Raw genomic sequence first — 17,578 nt, 5'->3', positions numbered from 1 at the left:
ATAGCTGAATAAAAGAAACAAATGAATCAAATAATGAGATATGATGATATAAAATAAAGTAATATCGAACACAACTAATAGATTACAAAAGTAAGAGAGATTTTATATCTAGCAAGTGAATATCGACATCAATAAAATAAATAAATGAATAGATGGTGGTAGCGGCACCTATAAAAATAATATCAAGGAAATAAAATACTAATAAAATGAATAAACCAAATTTAGTTGAATAAAGGAATAAATAAAATTATATATTCATTTTGAGTGATATAGTATAAAATAACTGAGAAGACAACTAATAGGTCTTAAAAGATCATTTGTTAACAGGTCATAAAAGATCATTTGTTATAGATAGCATGATAGATTGACGTTGGGTATATTTCTTTTAAAGTATTTATAAGAGTTAGGAAGTCGAGATTGCATTTGATATTTCTAAATGTGTTCTTCCAAATTTATTTATGTCTAAATTTTACCATTTAATTATTATTTCTTACATTTTTTTCAAGTGATTTATAAACATAAAAATAATTGTGTTCAATAGAGTAAAACATTAATGATTAATTGTGATATCCATATTAAAATCATGCATAGAAGATGAAGTAAAATAATAATAACCTTACCTAACCATGAGCCTCAATATAACATGCCAATAAATTTTTTTTTAATAAAATCCAGGTAAATCTTCACTTGTTAAAAATTCTCTACCAAAAATGGTGGAATTACCCGAGGTTGTAATTGAGAGGTCTCAAGCTCAAATCTCTCATATTATAATTTATGTTCAGACTTCTTGTGTGAGGATAGCCTCTCATTCTTCCCTCCAAGGGTTGCATAATGGGTCATAACTGATGCATTTTTGTACCCGCTTATTTTTTATTTTGTCGCTTGTCGACTTTGTTTAAAAAAAATTATTTACGAAAATATTTTCAATTAAATAATGAAATAAACATGCCAACATTTTCTATTACGTCCAGCCCAAAAATATTTTTAAAGTTTAGGGGCCAAAGCGCTTGATATTCCTCAAAAACACTTTAATTTATTATTTAATAATAATAATTAATAGTGGCGCTTTTGGCGTCGTATTGATATTAAACTTTTTTTAATTAAATAAATCCTCGTTCTAATTTGGGTTCGGGAATCGGAGCCGGGCGGAGAGTTTATCGGATCTCGGGCCTCTTCCCGCCGATGACCCGTTTGGACTCCGATAAGAATCCGATCCGCATCCGTTTTCTCCCCTGAGATTTGGATCCGACTCCGCATTGCCACCGTCCGACGGTGAGCTCACCGTCGGTCACCGTATCCCTCGCCGGAGCTTGGGTTTTTTTGTTCTATTGATTATTAATTGACACAATGCTGCGAGTTTCTGATCTCTTTTTGCTGGTTTTGTTTGATTTTTTCAATTTTGTGTTCATGTTTAGATCTTGTTATTGTTGCATTTATCTTAATTTGTGTTTATTTATTTTTGATAGTTTGCAAATTGTTGATATTTTGGTGTTCTTGGTTTTTATGTATTAATTTCACTGATTTTTCCTGATTAGGGTTGGATTTTCTTGTGGTTTGATTAGCAGATTGGAGGAATTTGCAAGAAAATGTGTGGGATTTGATCAATAAAATCAGTTGGAGGATAATTGATCACTGGAAGGATGGAGGGGAACGTGCACTCTGTTTCTCAGCCTTCCAAGCTCTCTGAATCAAATCATACCATTACTGAGACGAATAGATCATCAATGAGGGTGTACCAAGTCTGGAAAGGGAGCAATGTAAGTCTTTTTTTTCTTGATTTTAATGTTTGTAGGTAGATTGTGAAAGGTTTGACCTTTTTATGAATTGAATGCTAAATATGGTTGAATTGATATTTAATTCTTGTTAGGAAGCTGCCAAGTTGAAAAAGCTCAGTTTTTTAGAGTATGAGTTGCCATGTGCTTCTCTGGTTTAATTTTAGAGTATGATGACTTGTTTTGTCAAGCTACTCCCTTAAGGAATTATATATCATATGCTTGGCCCGCCAGAGATAAAAGGAATGTTGGCTTTTAGTAGGGGGAATGGGAATGTAGACAATGTAAGTAGGTGAAGGTCATATGGTAGATAGAGAATGAGCATATCATCAAATAATGATATGATATGTTAGAGGACAATGAATGATGCTATTACTTCTAAGTTTGTGGAATTCTATGAACTGTGGTCCAGTGAAGGTGAGATTAGGAACAGGTATCATTTTGTTGCAGAAGATTTGCTAATATAGACCTTGGTTAAGCTTTATAATAAAAAGTTATGGATGGTGATAATGTTATGGAATATCTTGAGTGTGTGTTTTTTGAAGGATAATTATATGGAAACCCACCAACTCTGTGACCAGACTTGAATTATGTCAGAAGCCTTATGCTAAAGCCTGTTTATGTGTCTATGTTACCTTAATTAATCACATTCCATTAATGAAAACCAATGAAATAATTGCATGTCCCACCTTAACGTCTAATTACAAGATTTCATGCATGTACTGGTACTTTGAGAGTGTCGAATGACATTGTATGCAAAGTTTAATCATTATCTTTCTGGTTGCAATACCTTTTTCTTATGACTCCTGAAATGATCAATGTAAACTTAACCAACAACATCTGAAAATTTCATTTTGTTGGTGTAAAGCAGATGGCTAATCATGATTTATGACTTTCTATTTCAAAAATCTTATTAAAACCACTTCCTCTTCAATGTAGTGGCTGCAGTTATTCATTTATTAAGAAAATATTTGCTGTTGGTATCTCAGCTGACTTCATGAATAACTCATGGTGCCTTTTAAACTATTGCAGAAGTTCTTCTGTGGAGGGAGGCTTATTTTTGGTCCAGATGTTAGATCAATGGCACTCACAGTATGTCTAATTTTAGTACCGATAATCCTGTTTGTGGTTTTTGTGACGCCAAAGCTGGCTACTGAATTCTCACACAGATTCGCATCTCTGATTATGGGTATAACTGTGACCTTTACAACATATGTGAGTCTCAGAATCTCTTTTACATTTTTTCGTTGCTCTGTTCTTTATACTGCATCAAGCTCATTCATATTAAATACAAAAAACCTTTTAACAGGTTAAATTTTCAATGGATATAGAAATTCATCAGTAAGAACTCAAGTCATGAACAATGCAGCTTTCTGAATGTTAGAATTGAACATTATCGGTTGCTTGAGTTAGCACTTAAGAATCAATCATTTTTACTTGGGGAGAATATGAAGGAAAAAAGAAATAATAATAAAATGAAAGGCTAATGAATACAGAAGAAAAATACAAGGAAAGAAATGTGTTCATTTGCTAGATTTAGTTGAGTTTTTCTCTACTTATAGCATGTCATACTGTTGAGGGTATCCTGAGGTTTAAGTCATTGGTGCTGCTGTGGTGACTCATTCATGCAGGTTATCTTTCTTCTGCTGTTCACATCTGGAAGAGATCCAGGCATTGTTCCTCGTAGTGCACATCCTCCAGAACCAGATGATGATGCTGGATCCTCTACTTATTCTTCAGACTGGATGGGAAGTCAGCATAATTCATCAAGCTTGCCACCAACAAAGGACGTCCTTGTAAACGGCATTATAGTGAAGGTCAAGTATTGCCATACATGCATGCTCTATCGGCCCCCACGGTGCTCACATTGTTCAATCTGCAATAACTGTGTTGACCGTTTTGATCATCACTGTCCTTGGGTTGGGCAGTGCATTGGAAAGGTGAGCTTGGTTTTTTACTTTATTTCTAAGGATTGTCAGATGCAATGAGGAAACTAGTTAGCTCACATGTCATGGTAAAGCTGTTGATAAAATACTGCACAACGGCGTTCATCTTATTCCAGTCTCCAATCTTTGACTGTAACTTCTCTTGATGCAGAGAAATTATCGTTTCTTCTTTATGTTTGTGTCATCCACGACTGTGCTATGTCTGTTTGTCTTCAGTTTTTGCTGGGTTAACCTCAAGAAAACAATGAATGCATACGAGTGTAACCTGTGGAAAGCTGTCATGAGATCTCCTGTTTCTGGCATTCTTATCATCTACACATTCATAGCAGCTTGGTTTGTCGGAGGATTGACCACTTTCCACATGTACTTGATTTGTACCAACCAGGTATATTCCACCATCTTTAATTGTCGATTTTTTCACACAATGTATTCCTGGTTCTTACAAGCCTGATCATGCAGACTACATATGAAAACTTCCGATATCGCTACGATAAGAAGGCCAACCCTTACAATCATGGATGCGCGAGAAATATAGTGGAAATCTTCTTCTCAAGTATTCCAAAGTCCAAGAATAATTTCCGTGCTATCGTCAAACAGAATTCAACCGTCTTCTCTTCGCTCTCTCTTGGACAAGTCTCAACCCCAGCTAAAACAAGTGTTGATTTGGAGACAGGCAGGAAACGGCAGGGTGTAGTTGAGGAGGAATTGGAAGACATACTGAGTGAGATTGGCAGCGTCCGAAATTTGGAGAGGTGTGGCACACAGCCAATGCACTCAAGCTTTGGGGATCGGAAGGTGAATTGGGAACTGAATTATGATATGCAGACAGTGTCTACTGAATTTGGAATGGATTACGGGTATCCTAACAGAGAAAAGGTTCAGGAATATCACTGACACAACCGTAACAAGTGTAGGAGTTCAACCTCACAATCACTGAGACCGCGAGAAACCGTGCACCTCCAAAGTTTTCTAATGCCACATTGTATCCTGCTGTTTATGCAGATAAAAAATCACAATTGTTCCAAAAGCAAGACAGAGATTGTTTGTTTGGTGTCTGTAAAATCATTTCTGTTTGCCTGAGTTTGTTGTATTGTATGGCTTATTTGATGCATCGGAACAGCTGAGTGTTCTTTAATCAGTATTCTGGTTGGTTGTCTTGCCCTGTAGATGAATGAGAACTGGGAATTAAGAATGCAGTTCCAAGTTTTGGGATAGAATGAGTTCATTCATTTAATAGCTGAATCAATGTAACATTGTTTCTTATATATCAGCAGCTGACTTTATTCTCATGTTTACATTGTTTCTCTTGAGCATTCCGTCAGATTCCTTGCAAGTAGTCCTATGGTAGCGCTGCGGCGCTGGAGCCGTGCGGAGGAGGATCAGGTCATCGCTCTGATCAAGCTCTGCAAGGCTGTGCGCCAGTTGAAGCAGGTGCATGCGCACATTCTTCTACACGGTCAGTCTCAGAATAGTTACTTTGGCGGCAAAGCTTGTCCGAAGTTTCACAGAGTTGGGATGCCTACATAGTGCTCGATCAATTGCGGATGAGATGACCAACCCCAATGCATTCGTCTGGACAGCACTAATCAGAGGCTACTCACAACATGATGAACCAGAATTCCAGTTTAAAGAAGTCTTCTCATTATACAGAAGAATGCGGCGATGCTCTCCGTCAATAGAACCACTGACGTTCACAGTGTCATCGGTGCTGAAAGCCTGCGCACGAGCTTCAGCTTTGAGTGAAGGAATGCAAGTGCATGCTAATGCTTTTAAGCATGGATTTCAGTTTGATGCTTCCGTTCAGACTGCACTCATTGGTTTCTATGGGAAGTGTCGGAGAATGCCAGATGCGCAGCAGGTGTTTGATAAAATGCAAGCTGCCGGAGTTAGAGACATACATGCATGCAACACGGTGATAGCACGGTATGCAGAGGCCGGAGACATGGACAGTGCCCGCCATCTGTTTGATAGAATGCCGCAATGGAACACATTCACATTAGTAGAGATGATCCAAGGGTATGCAGCAATTGGCCAGATGGAACACGCCCAGGGACTCTTCGAAACGAGCTTAGCTCCCGGAGATCACAATGCGGTCGTCTGCACGGCAATTATCTGCGGTTATTCAAAGTGCGGGGACATAACATCTGCACGATCAGTATTCGACAAAATGACCGACAGAGATGTTGCGTCTTGGAATGCGATGATCACTGGCTATACACACTCTGATCACCCAGATGATGCATTAGACCTCTTCCGGGCAATGCTCAATAGCAATACCAAGCCAAACAGAGCCACCATTGCTACAATCGCCTCTGCGTGCGCGCAGCTAGGATCTCGGAACACAGCAAGAGCATTGCAGCACTATGTTGACCATCATGGCTCTGAGCTAATGAACAGACACACAGTAGCAGCTCTCGTCGATCTCCACGCGAAATGTGGGGATCTCCAGAAAGCACGCGAGGTGTTCGACCATTGGCCACACAGAGACTTGATATGTTATAGCTCAATGATCGCCGGGTTTGGGATTCACGGCCATGGCGAGGAAGCAATGAGAGTGTTCGATGATCTCATAGCGGCTGGATTGAAACCTGATAGCATCGTCTTTGTTTCAGTGCTCACAGCTTGTAGTCACGCTGGAATGGTGAAGGAGGGCCGGAGATACTTCGAGGCGATGAAGAAGGAGCACGGGATTGCTCCAAGCATGGAGCACTATATGTGCATGGTGGACATGCTCGGGCGAGCAGGGTTGGTGGAGGAGGCGAGGAGGTTGATCGCGGAGGAGATGTGCAGGAGAGGTGTTCGACCGAGTGCCGGAGTGTGGGGAGCGTTGCTGAGTGGGTGCCGGAGCCATGGGGAGGTGGAAGTGGGGGAGGAGGCGGCGAGGAGGTTGATGGAGATGGAGCCGGAGAATGCGGGGAACTATGTGTTGTTGTCGAACATATATGCGAGGGCGGGGAGATGGGAGGGAGTAGCGAAGGTCAGGGCGATGATGAGAGGGCGGGGGATGAAGAAGCCACCCGGGTGGAGCTCGGTGGAGGTGGGAGGCGGTGGTCGGAGGTTTGTAATCGGAGAGGTTTGTGAGACGGAGGTTGAGAGGATGATGGACTTGTTGGCATGGGAGTTGAAGGTGGAGGGATATTTGAGTGAATTTGTGGAGCTTGAATAATTAATTAATTATTTATTTATTTATTTATGAGAAAATTTGTGATAATTGCCTTTTTTTTTTGTTTTATAATCTGAAGATTTAACGGCCCTGTTTTATCTTAAGTTATATAACTTGTTTTAAAAATATTAAATGATTATATGGACATGATTTATTATGCCAAATATATTACAGAGGAAGATGCAGACCCTGCAATGATAAAAATGAATTTATCAATGTATAGATAAATTATCTAGTTTTTATTATGAGTAAAGTGAAGTTTTGTTTGTGATATGGAAATTTATATATTATCAAAAAACTCATATACTAGTTGTACTTAATTTAATAAGTTCTTTGCGTGATTTTTCCGTCATGATTTATAATTGAAGCTTCAAATAACTGTTCAATAAATAAATGAGAGTTATATAAAAGCCGATTTTATAAATAAGAATATAATCACCACTCAATCCATCCTCTCAGTGTGAATGTTTTCCGTTATTATTTAGTAGACTACATTCTCTTGCATGTTCTAAGTATTTTTTTATTTTTATTTTTTTCGTAGAGCTATGTATTGTAAGTAATCCGAATCTATTCGGAGACATTTTAAAGATTTTAAATTCAAAATTTGATGTAAAAAAATGACGGTAACTAGTCACTACTTGTAAACGTGCCTTCGTAATTTAAATCTTTCATTTTTTATTAAGGGTGTGGGGGTTAAATGATCAATCTTCAACCTAAATACACACCTCTGGCACTTGACGACAGCTTGCACACATTGCGTCAAAAAATTTTATATATTTAAAAAATAAGAAATTCATATGCAAGTTGGGAAATCATGGACAAAATTTCTCATTATTTCCAAAATAAATGACAAGTCCTGCTAATAACATTTACAAGTGGAAAAAGGCTATAAAGAAAAGGATGATCCATGATACCGTTCAATCCATTGCCTAAAATTAGCAAGTGACTGACTCACAGGCACAGCAGGAATATTCACAAGCGGTAAGACATATCGCAGGACAATCCAATACCGACACACGGCAACATCACAAGACGTAATCCGTGGGACCCACCTTCATAAGGTGCAGGTTAAGAACCAGTTCTCGTTTCACCCGCGCATATCTAACCGCTGGTTCCGTCATATCTCCACTGAGAACTTGGCGGTAAAAATTAATTAATAGTTACACGTGTCAATCTCTCATGTATGTATGATGAGAGGTCATGCATGATGGGCCCATGGCATGGCCATCGTTTCCCGCGCTAACCAAAGGGTTATAAAGACCCGGAGGGAAAAAAAGGAGGGAAAATTAGAAACGAGGGTTTTTGGAATCCTCTCCGTGATCCACACCAAACCCTAGCGCCTCCGCCCCAAAATTCGCTGACAAAACTCCCATTTCCACCGCTGCTGGTGGTGGATCGAAAGCCTCTGGAGCTGAAATTGAGGATTTGGGTCGAGATCCAGGGATTGGATTGGTGGGTTGGTTGGGGATTTGTGTTGGAGTTCAGCGGAGGAGCTTATGGAGGAGTCTAAGCCTTTGATTTCTTTCCGGGGGGATGATGGAGGCGCAATGGAAGCGCGGTTCGTTGATCTATGCAAGGTCTCAGTCTTTCTTGGTTTTGAATGGTTTGTGTGCTTTGATATATTGTTCTGTGGGGATTTACATGGGTTAGTGATTCGCAGAATGGAGTTGGTTTGGATGAGAGTGCGGCGATGCATGCCGTGGTCTTGTACAAAGAGAGCAAGCACATTCTCTTGGCAACCATGTCTTCAATTGGGAGTGGATCGGTGATTTCATTAATCTCTTTGTTTTCCCCCATTTATTGCCATGAAATCGTTTTTTTTTTGGTAGTTTTCATGGTAATTTGGTGTTAAAATGTGTACATTTGCATTTTTTTCATTAGCCGGAAGAGATTGAGAGACTTTGGTCTGCTTTTGTTCTGTACTGTGTGACGAGGCTAAGCAAAGGGAGAAAGCAGGAGGATGAGAAAGGGGTTACATTGTGCCAGATCCTGAGGGCATCTAAAGTGAAGTACGCTGTCTTTTTCCCCATTTTTCTCTATTTTAGTTTATTTGAATTTGTAAGTTTTATCACTGCTGTGATTGTTTGAATTATAGTGTGGTGGATTTCTTCAAAGAAATGCCTCAGTTTTATCTGAAGGTTGGATATATTCTGGTTTCTCTATATGGATCTGACTGGGAGAAGAGACTTGAGGTATTAATCCAGTGTGGAAAACATCAAATTTTTTATGTTTTTAGTTTGCTGGTATTGTCTCCTTTTTGGAAATTCTTAACCATTGCTTTCATTCTTTTGTTCAGTTAAAGGAGTTGCAGGCTGATATTGTCCACTTGCGTGCCCTTAGCAGGTGAGGAAATATGATCTTATTTCCCCTTCCCCTCCTCTCCACACCAAAGTGTGCTGCATATGGGTTTGTTTTGCTAAACAGTATGTAAAAATCATTTTGCTAAATGGTAGAGGAAAAATCTTATGCTGATAGATTAACAACATTGAGTTGCTAATGATTACCACAAATACCATATTGAGAGATTATGTATTATTTAAAGTATGTTATAGTTCTGAAAACTCCAGATAGATCTCTTTGTCCTTGCTGATGAAATAATGTTTCTGTTTTCTTATTTTTATTTTTATTTTTTAATTTTTTTAGTTTTTGGTGAAATTTTTTGAGTGATGAATATACTTGCTCATAAAGATGAATTCAATAGGTTGATGTAGGAACTTTCCCTTGTTCTTGAATGAATGCGGCATTGATGGTTTGGATGTTTACGCATTTGTTTATTTTTAGGCTTGCACAAATCCATGTGTTGTTGCTTGGTTGCCTTTGTTCTATAATAGTTAGTTATCTTAATTACATCATTTTACCCATAGTGCAAGTAATTGTAATGTCTGATTATAAAGGCACATGGCACAACAGGTACTATAGGCAAGCATATCAGGAGTTCTTTATGCCAAGCCAAAGCAGTGGCCCGCATTCTGCATTTTGTAACAATAAAGGATACATTTCAGACTACCATCGTTTTGGATGGTTGCTATTCTTGGCTTTACGTGTTCACGCATTCAGCCAGTTCAAGGATCTTGTGACCTGTACCAATGGATTGGTATCTATATTGGTTAGTTATCACTACTCTTACCCTTTGGTAGCATTACAAGTGTTATCTTATTTTTGTCCAGCATGTGCTAATTTGCTATAAATTTCATGGCAGGCCATACTTGTCCTCCATGTTCCTGTACACCTCAGAACTTTTACCATGCAAAATGCCCCACGCTTTGGTAATCCTGAAGTTCATTATATGTTATTTGTGCATGTTTTTTTTTTTTTTTAATTAATGTATGTATTTATTGTCATTTCTAATATTTCTATTGTCTGCATAACTATTGTGTGAACCAGCAAAGAAATCAAACAATGGTGTCAACCTTCTTGCTTCTTTGTGTGACATGTTTCACACATCTGAAGATGAGTTGAAGAGAACACTTGAACAAACTAATATCTTGATTGCTGATATATTGAAAAAGAAACCATGCCCAGCTTCACGATGCAAAAGTGAAACCCTGCATCATGTTGACACAGGTAAAACAGTTAGTCAAGTGGTTTGTTGATCTTCCTTTATGGAAACATATTTTAGAGTTCAAGAGCCTTCTCTTTTTCAGTCTTTTAACTTAGTCATTCACATGGCAGATAACTTGACATATTTTGAAGATCTACTGGAGGAAAGTTCACTGCAATCAAGTTTGGCCATTTTGGAGAAGGATTATGATGAGGCTATTTACGTCAAAGGTATCATAGATGAAAGGTTGTTTGTGAATGATGAGGATAGTCTTCTTGGCAGTGGAAGCTTATCTGGAAATGCTATACACATATGTGGCACAAAGGTAAGCTTGTGTTCTCAAGCAAAAGATAAAAGGTCTTACAATCTATTCCATTACTGCAAGAGTCTTATTTCATATTTAAATCTGTCATTTAACAGCGGAGATTTGATGAAATTGCATCTCCAACTAAGACAATAACAAGTCCGTTGTCACCTCCAAGAACTCCTTCATCAACAATAAATGCTAGTATTGTTGGTAATTTGAAGATGACCCCCATTACACCTGTGAGCACTGCCATGACAACAGCAAAGTGGCTGCGGAATGTCATTTCTCCACTTCCTTCAAAACCTTCACCAGAGCTTGCACTATTCCTTTCATCTTGTGAGAGAGATTTAAGCAGTGATGTTGTGCGTAGGACAAACATAATATTGGGCGCAATTTTCCCGACCAGTTCCCTTGGCGAGCGATGCATTACTGGAAATCTGCAGAGTGCAAAGTTGACGGATAGTATATGGGCAGAACAAAGAAAGATGGAAGCTTTAAAGTTATATTATAAGGTTCTGGAAGCAATGTGCAGGGCAGAATCCCAGATACTGAATGGGAATAATCTTACATCACTGTTATCAAATGAACGTTTCCACAGATGCATGCTCGCATGTTCAGCTGAGCTTGTTCTGGCTACACACAAGACAGTCACTATGATGTTTCCTGCTGCTTTGGAGAGAGCAGGTATCACTGCTTTTGATTTGAGCAAAGTTATTGAGGGTTTTGTAAGACATGAAGAAACACTTCCTCGAGAGTTAAAACGCCATTTGAATTCTCTGGAAGAACGACTCTTGGAGAGCATGTCATGGGAAAAAGGGTCATCAATGTACAATTCCTTAATTATTGCAAGACCAGCTCTCGCTGCAGAAATAAACCGTTTGGGACTACTAGCGGAACCAATGCCATCTCTTGATGCAATTTCTATACATTATAACATTCCAAATGGAAACTTGCCACCTCTGCCTTTTCAAAAGCGTGAGACATTAACAGGTACTTATTTTTTTTCTTTCAAAGACTTGAGGCCTTTTCCTTTTTATGAGAATTCTGTTAAGGGTTGATCCCGTTTTTAGCTAAACGCCTGCAGGTGCACTAAAATAAAATGTTCCATGGGAATTGTTAACATGCAACAATAACTTATTATATTTTTCTAAGGTCTTTAAAATATTAAATATTTCTTGACCTGCTACTTCTAGCATTACTCTGCATTTAAAAGCTCTTGTTTTGGAATGCGATTCAACATGCATTAGCTTTCTTTCATTGGGCACAGCATATGCAAAGGATGCTTCTTATATTGGCAGCAACAATTCTTGTATTCTTCTGATTTGAGAATGTTAGCTCTCTTGTCATATTTTGTAGATGTTGCTCAACCTTTCCTACTAGAGAACATTTGTTTTTCTTGAAAATAAACTTTCTCCTGAATATTGCTATTTGCTAGAATGGTTCTTGCTTTTTATTAATTATGTAAAAGGCCATCACTAGATTTAGTGATCTTTCTGTGAATATCTATATAACTTAAGTTATATATTCAATACTTTCCTCTTTGATTTTGATTGAGCGAAAAAATTCAATTTAGCATTCTTCCTGTATGCTCATGAAAGTCTTCTTAATCATGAATCAAATTTAGTTTGCATTTAATTGTCATTTGCTGCATTACAGATCAAAATGGTGATGCTAGTCCAAAGGCAGTAAGTAATGAACAACGAATTGTCTTGGTGGAGCGCAATTCCTTCACATCACCTGTTAAGGAGCGTTTGCTGTCCTTTAATAGTCTCAAGTCCAAGTTACCACCTCTGCAATCTGCTTTTGCAAGGTTAGGTCTTAAATAATTTAATTTTTAGCACAGTGAATATTATGTTTCCTCAAGCTTACAAGTAATTATGAAATTTTTAACTGCAGTCCAACACGCCCCAACCCTGCAGGAGAGGGGGAAACTTATGCTGAGACAGGGATTAATGTTTTCTTCAGTAAGGTACAGGAGGAATCCTTACTACCTACATTGTTTATTTGTCAATGATACTTATATGCTATTATATCTTGCAGATTATAAAGCTGGCTGCTATTAGAATCAGAAGCTTGTGTGAAAAGCTGCAGCTGTCTCCTCAAATTTTAGAGCGTGTTTACTGTCTTTTCCAACAAATTCTTAGTCAACGAACTGCTCTTCTTTTCAATCGTCATATTGATCAAATTATTTTATGCAGCTTTTACGGTGTTGCTAAGGTATAAATTGCAATTATCCTTGAATGTCATTATTGTTTTAGATAGTATCTTATTTCTGTTCTAATCAGATTTTACTTTGTCTATGGTAGATTTCTCAATTAACCCTGACTTTTAAGGAGATCATCTACAACTACAGAAAACAACCACAATGTAAACCTCAGGTCTTTCGCAGTGTCTTTGTTGATTGGCCTTCGACAAGCCGCAATGGGGTAATATATCCTTGCTACTGGTTTTTGATAGTTAAAGCTTGTTTGTCATTTCTAAGCTGAATTGGGCTGATAACAGAGAACAGGGCAGGAACATGTTGATATTATTACCTTCTACAATGAGGTATTTATTCCATCTGTCAAGCCTTTACTGGTGGATTTAGGACCCACTACAGCTAGCGAGAAGCATACCAAGTTTCCAGATGACAAAAGCAATGCCGAGGGTATGCTATCTTGCTTTTCCTGACTGCTAACTATTTGGTGCTTTTATATATATATAAAATTTTGTATAATTAAGATTTATTGTCCTTGAATGAATGACTGTGCGCCATGAACACACACAAACACATATGTATATATACATAGATACATACAAAATTTTTCTGAGGATAGTGTTTGAAGTATGCTTATTTAAATGAACAGGACAACTTCCAGGATCACCTCGGTTATCTCCTTTCCCTAGTTTGCCAGATATGTCTCCTAAGAAAGTTTCTGCTTGTCATAATGTTTATGTTTCTCCCTTACGATCATCAAAGGTATGTTTACTTTGCTCTATACCTTCCTCAGCATGTTTGAATGCAGTGTTTCTATTAAGAGAAATGCTATTCATCACGAATAGTTTGCACGAAAAATCACGCTAATAGTAACCCCAGAGCTAGGTTTGCTAACCCCAGCTTTGGGGTTAGTATTGGATTTCGTGAAAGCTATTCATGATGAATAGCATTGCTCTTCTATTAAATAGCTGTCTTTATTTCTTTTCATTTTTCTTTTTCTTATGTTTAATGCTTTTTTACAACAAATAGTTTGTTTTGGTCTTTTTCCTTTATGGGATCTGTTTGGAGAAGGAAACTTAGTTCTTTATAATATATTGTTGTTAGATTTTTAAGTAAGAGCTCATAAAGGACACCATGTGTAGTGCAATAATTTTAGAAGCTGCAATGATTTTCCACCCCTTTTGGTATTGTCAACAAATGATGAAAAATCAAATAAAAATTTCATGTTCATGCATGGTTTCAAAGCTAAATGTGTACTACTTTGAAAGAATTGATTATTAAACTGTAAAACATTATTTCTATCCAAGTGTTATCCTCATGACAAATTAATTTATTACTGGGCAGATGGATGCTTTGCTTTCACCCAGCTCCAAAAGCTACTATGCCTGCGTCGGCGAGAGCACTCATGCTTACCAAAGCCCATCCAAAGATCTCACAGCCATCAACAACCGCCTAAATTGGTTTGTCTTTTGACTACTAATAATCTAATCAATGCATACAAATATGACATTTCATCTCCATGAACCATCTATTTCACTTAGCTAATTCTTCTTACACTCTAACCACACATTCCAATTAAAAAACAAATACAAAAATTCAGCTGATTTCCTTTTCTTTCATTGTCTTCGCACTTTCGATTCAGCAGTAAAAAAGTCAATGGAAGGCTAAACTTCGACATTGTGAGTGATTCAGTTGTAGCTCGGAGCTTCGGCCCTCAAAACGGCAGTTCTGGCTCTTCATCATCTGCTGCCACGGTGAACTTACAAGTGAAGCATGAGCAGCCTGATTCACATTAACTTTCTTATGCTATGTTTGGTATGAAGCCCATATTTACGTGGCTGTTTATTCTAATCTTTTTTTTTTTTAATTTTCTTTTAAATTGTATGTATATATGTGTTTGATGGAAATTAGGTCAAAGCGAGCAGTAGTTCCAGATCCATTTGTAAAATAAACCCACCCTAATTAGCTGCTCAGCTTGCTTGCTATTGCTACATAAATTAGTTTAGAGGTTTGTTTCCCAGCCAATCTAATGTAACACAATTTTCGTTTGTTTCTCATAATTTTCTATTTTTTGCTTTATGTGACAACGTGTGCGATACACAAATTTTTATGTGAAAAAGCAAAAAATTTAGTAGGTTTTGATTGCCTCAATGTTTTGCCTCCTGACTTTTATTAATTATTTTTATTAAAATTGTTTATCATTTGTGTTAGAACTGACAATGTCTATTTATTTTACTAAAAAGAAACAAGGAAATCTGTTGAGTAACATGAATATTATTGTAAAGTATCAGTTAAATTCATTTTATGTTCAGACTTGAGGCAAGCTCTTTAATTGGGTGGTTTCTTGGTATTATCATTTTCCTTTGACGTTATATTTTATTATTTATACTATTTTAAGGAAATTGCCAATTGAATTCTTATTTATGCAAATATTATATTAATTAGTTTGCATCTTAGTCATTTAATTAAATAAATTTAACTTTTGTATTATGTTTATATATATATATAGATATATATTTCTGCAAATTAAAATTCCATTAAAAACATGTGGAGTTGTGTAATCATGATTAAGATAGCTAATACATGTTGACATGTTGATCATATATATGTAATTATTTTATAAATAACAAAATTAAAGACAATAATTAAAGTTACATTATCCATTAAAATACACGGAAAAAGCAAACTCATGTTAGACATGAAAGTACAAGCCATGGGTATGGGTCGGTCATTTTTCTTATGCATCCTTGCAGCAAAGAATTCATTTATTAATGCTAAATGTGCAGTATTCATACAGATTTAGTGATTTGATCATTGATCATGGATTATATTTTCTGGATTATCTCATGTCTTTTTTAACTCCATAATAATTTATTAGTTATATCTGTTTTTCCTTTATATCTTTTATCTCACTCCAATGATGACCAGCATAAAAAATTGACTTCACCTAATTTAAATAGTTGATGAGTTATGCACTTGCACATCAAATGATACACCAAAATCTGATTTCGTATGAATTAAAGAAACATGTAAAAATAAATTATAATTTTTAAAACCGTTTCATAAATTTATCATTTAATTAGTTCACCATTTTATTCATAAATTGATAGTTAATTTATATAAATTAAGATAGATCTCATTCCAATTGCAAGACATCCAGTAGAGATGGGCATGGGGCAGAGAGTCCCGTCTCCGTGAGGATAGTTAGGGACCGGGAATCCCCCGTTTCCTCTCTAATGAGAAATAAAATTCCCTGGTTACTATAGCGGAGTTGGGGCAGGGGCAAGGACGAAGAGTGATCTCTCTCTGCCTATATATATATATATAATATAATATAATATAGGATAATGTTTGTTATTAGTAATGATTAGTCTCAATTAATATCTAATTTTATGAATTTTTTTTAAATTTATTGTATTTTTTAAAAATGTATTAAAATAAAAAAAAAAATAAAAAATATATAATATAATATCATGTTTCTTATTAATAAAAAAATGTATCTTAATTGGTATTTAAGATTCTAAGTTCATGAATTTAAATATTAAATTAGAGAATTAAAAAAAAAATGTGTAGGAAGACCGGCCGGGAGTGGGAGATTCCTCCTCCTCAATTCCCTAACCGGGGCGAAGACGGGGAATATTTAACCGGAATGAAGGAGTTAGTGGGGAGATACTCCCTCTCCCCTAACCCGCCCTGTGCCCATCCCTTCCGGCCTTCAAGTTTTAAAACTGTTAATATATTTTATTTGATTTCCTCTAATATTTTATATCAAAACTTTAATAACACTGAACAACAATGTATGATTCAACATTGATTTTCAGAAACTCCAAGCAACTCAATCCTACATTTATAACCAAACCAAATAAAGCATCACAGATTACTCGTGAATGAGATAAGATTAATCAAAATAGACCATTTAAACTTAATTTATATTAAATAACCGAATAAAACTTAAAATAAAGTCATCTCAGACCTTATTTGTGAGTGTTAACCAAACATTTACATGCTACTTAAACATAAGTCTAATGTTTGGTATATCCAACAGATGAAACACACATTTTTCATGAATAAAGGCTTCACAAAGACATCAATTGAAATCATGTTTGTCAAAAGACTTGAAAAAAAGGGAACAATTTTCATTTATTTTCATACATTTAAAATTATCTTTCCTTGCAATCCTGAGATTAATGGCAAGGAGCAACTGCCTCTCTATTTCTCTAAGCTAGAGTCTGAACTTTGTTTTGAGTTAATTCTAGATTATAACCAAGCACAATTTAATTTAAAACACAAGACAAAATGGTTTTTTTTTATTTAAAGTTTGGGAAAGAGCTCGAAGGGCTAATTTATTGACAATAAAAAAGGATTATCAAGCTAAAAACTTGATAACAATATAAAATTTGACCATTTTAAAAAAATTATAATTATAAACTCATGTTGTTCATGATATTAAGCCTTGTTAATTTTTTATGCACAAAGTTTTGGATGAGGATATGATTGGATTGTCTAAATGTTATTCAGTAATTTATGACAAATTATATTTATTTCAGAGATTTTTTTAAAAATAACCTTCGCAGTATATTGACATTACTCGTGCTACTGATTCAGAAAATAAAATTTAAAAAAAATCACCAGAATTTCCCCAAAAACCAGAT

The 17,578-nt window shown here is 36.3% G+C and overlaps 3 protein-coding genes across 7 annotated transcripts; all 3 read left to right on the top strand.

The window, feature by feature from the left end:
- Positions 1 to 1,116: 1,116 nt before the first annotated feature.
- Positions 1,117 to 4,952, top strand: LOC120275862 (probable protein S-acyltransferase 7). Of its 4 annotated transcripts, none has more exons than XM_039282580.1 (6): positions 1,117 to 1,272; positions 1,566 to 1,757; positions 2,805 to 2,987; positions 3,404 to 3,712; positions 3,870 to 4,103; positions 4,178 to 4,952. In XM_039282580.1, exons 2-6 carry the CDS (start codon positions 1,641 to 1,643, stop codon positions 4,610 to 4,612), a joined length of 1,278 nt encoding a protein of 425 aa, XP_039138514.1. In that variant the 5' UTR covers positions 1,117 to 1,272; positions 1,566 to 1,640; the 3' UTR covers positions 4,613 to 4,952. The 4 variants fall into 4 exon arrangements, with proteins under 4 accessions (XP_039138514.1, XP_039138516.1, XP_039138517.1 ...); XM_039282582.1 differs by having other exon boundaries at positions 1,563 to 1,757; XM_039282583.1 differs by having other exon boundaries at positions 1,117 to 1,283.
- Positions 4,953 to 5,153: 201 nt separating this feature from the next.
- LOC120276206 (pentatricopeptide repeat-containing protein At3g12770-like) lies at positions 5,154 to 6,884 on the top strand. Its single transcript, XM_039282930.1, has one exon. The coding sequence runs from the start codon at positions 5,154 to 5,156 to the stop codon at positions 6,882 to 6,884; it is 1,731 nt and encodes a 576-aa protein (XP_039138864.1).
- Positions 6,885 to 8,184: 1,300 nt separating this feature from the next.
- On the top strand, positions 8,185 to 15,003 carry LOC120276393 (retinoblastoma-related protein-like). Of its 2 annotated transcripts, none has more exons than XM_039283120.1 (18): positions 8,185 to 8,458; positions 8,542 to 8,646; positions 8,763 to 8,890; positions 8,977 to 9,073; positions 9,178 to 9,224; positions 9,792 to 9,987; positions 10,081 to 10,147; positions 10,266 to 10,445; positions 10,554 to 10,747; positions 10,843 to 11,719; positions 12,386 to 12,539; positions 12,626 to 12,698; positions 12,770 to 12,946; positions 13,036 to 13,155; positions 13,232 to 13,376; positions 13,576 to 13,688; positions 14,271 to 14,386; positions 14,572 to 15,003. In XM_039283120.1, exons 1-18 carry the CDS (start codon positions 8,378 to 8,380, stop codon positions 14,720 to 14,722), a joined length of 3,021 nt encoding a protein of 1,006 aa, XP_039139054.1. In that variant the 5' UTR covers positions 8,185 to 8,377; the 3' UTR covers positions 14,723 to 15,003. The 2 variants fall into 2 exon arrangements, with proteins under 2 accessions (XP_039139054.1, XP_039139053.1); XM_039283119.1 differs by having other exon boundaries at positions 14,569 to 15,003.
- The last annotated feature ends 2,575 nt before the right edge of the window (positions 15,004 to 17,578 follow it).

This window comes from Dioscorea cayenensis, chromosome 14 (assembly GCF_009730915.1).
Source record: "Dioscorea cayenensis subsp. rotundata cultivar TDr96_F1 chromosome 14, TDr96_F1_v2_PseudoChromosome.rev07_lg8_w22 25.fasta, whole genome shotgun sequence".
Lineage (NCBI taxonomy): Eukaryota > Viridiplantae > Streptophyta > Magnoliopsida > Dioscoreales > Dioscoreaceae > Dioscorea > Dioscorea cayenensis.
Note: the sequence above shows the minus strand (reverse complement) of the source record. Positions and strands in the feature narration are given on the sequence as shown.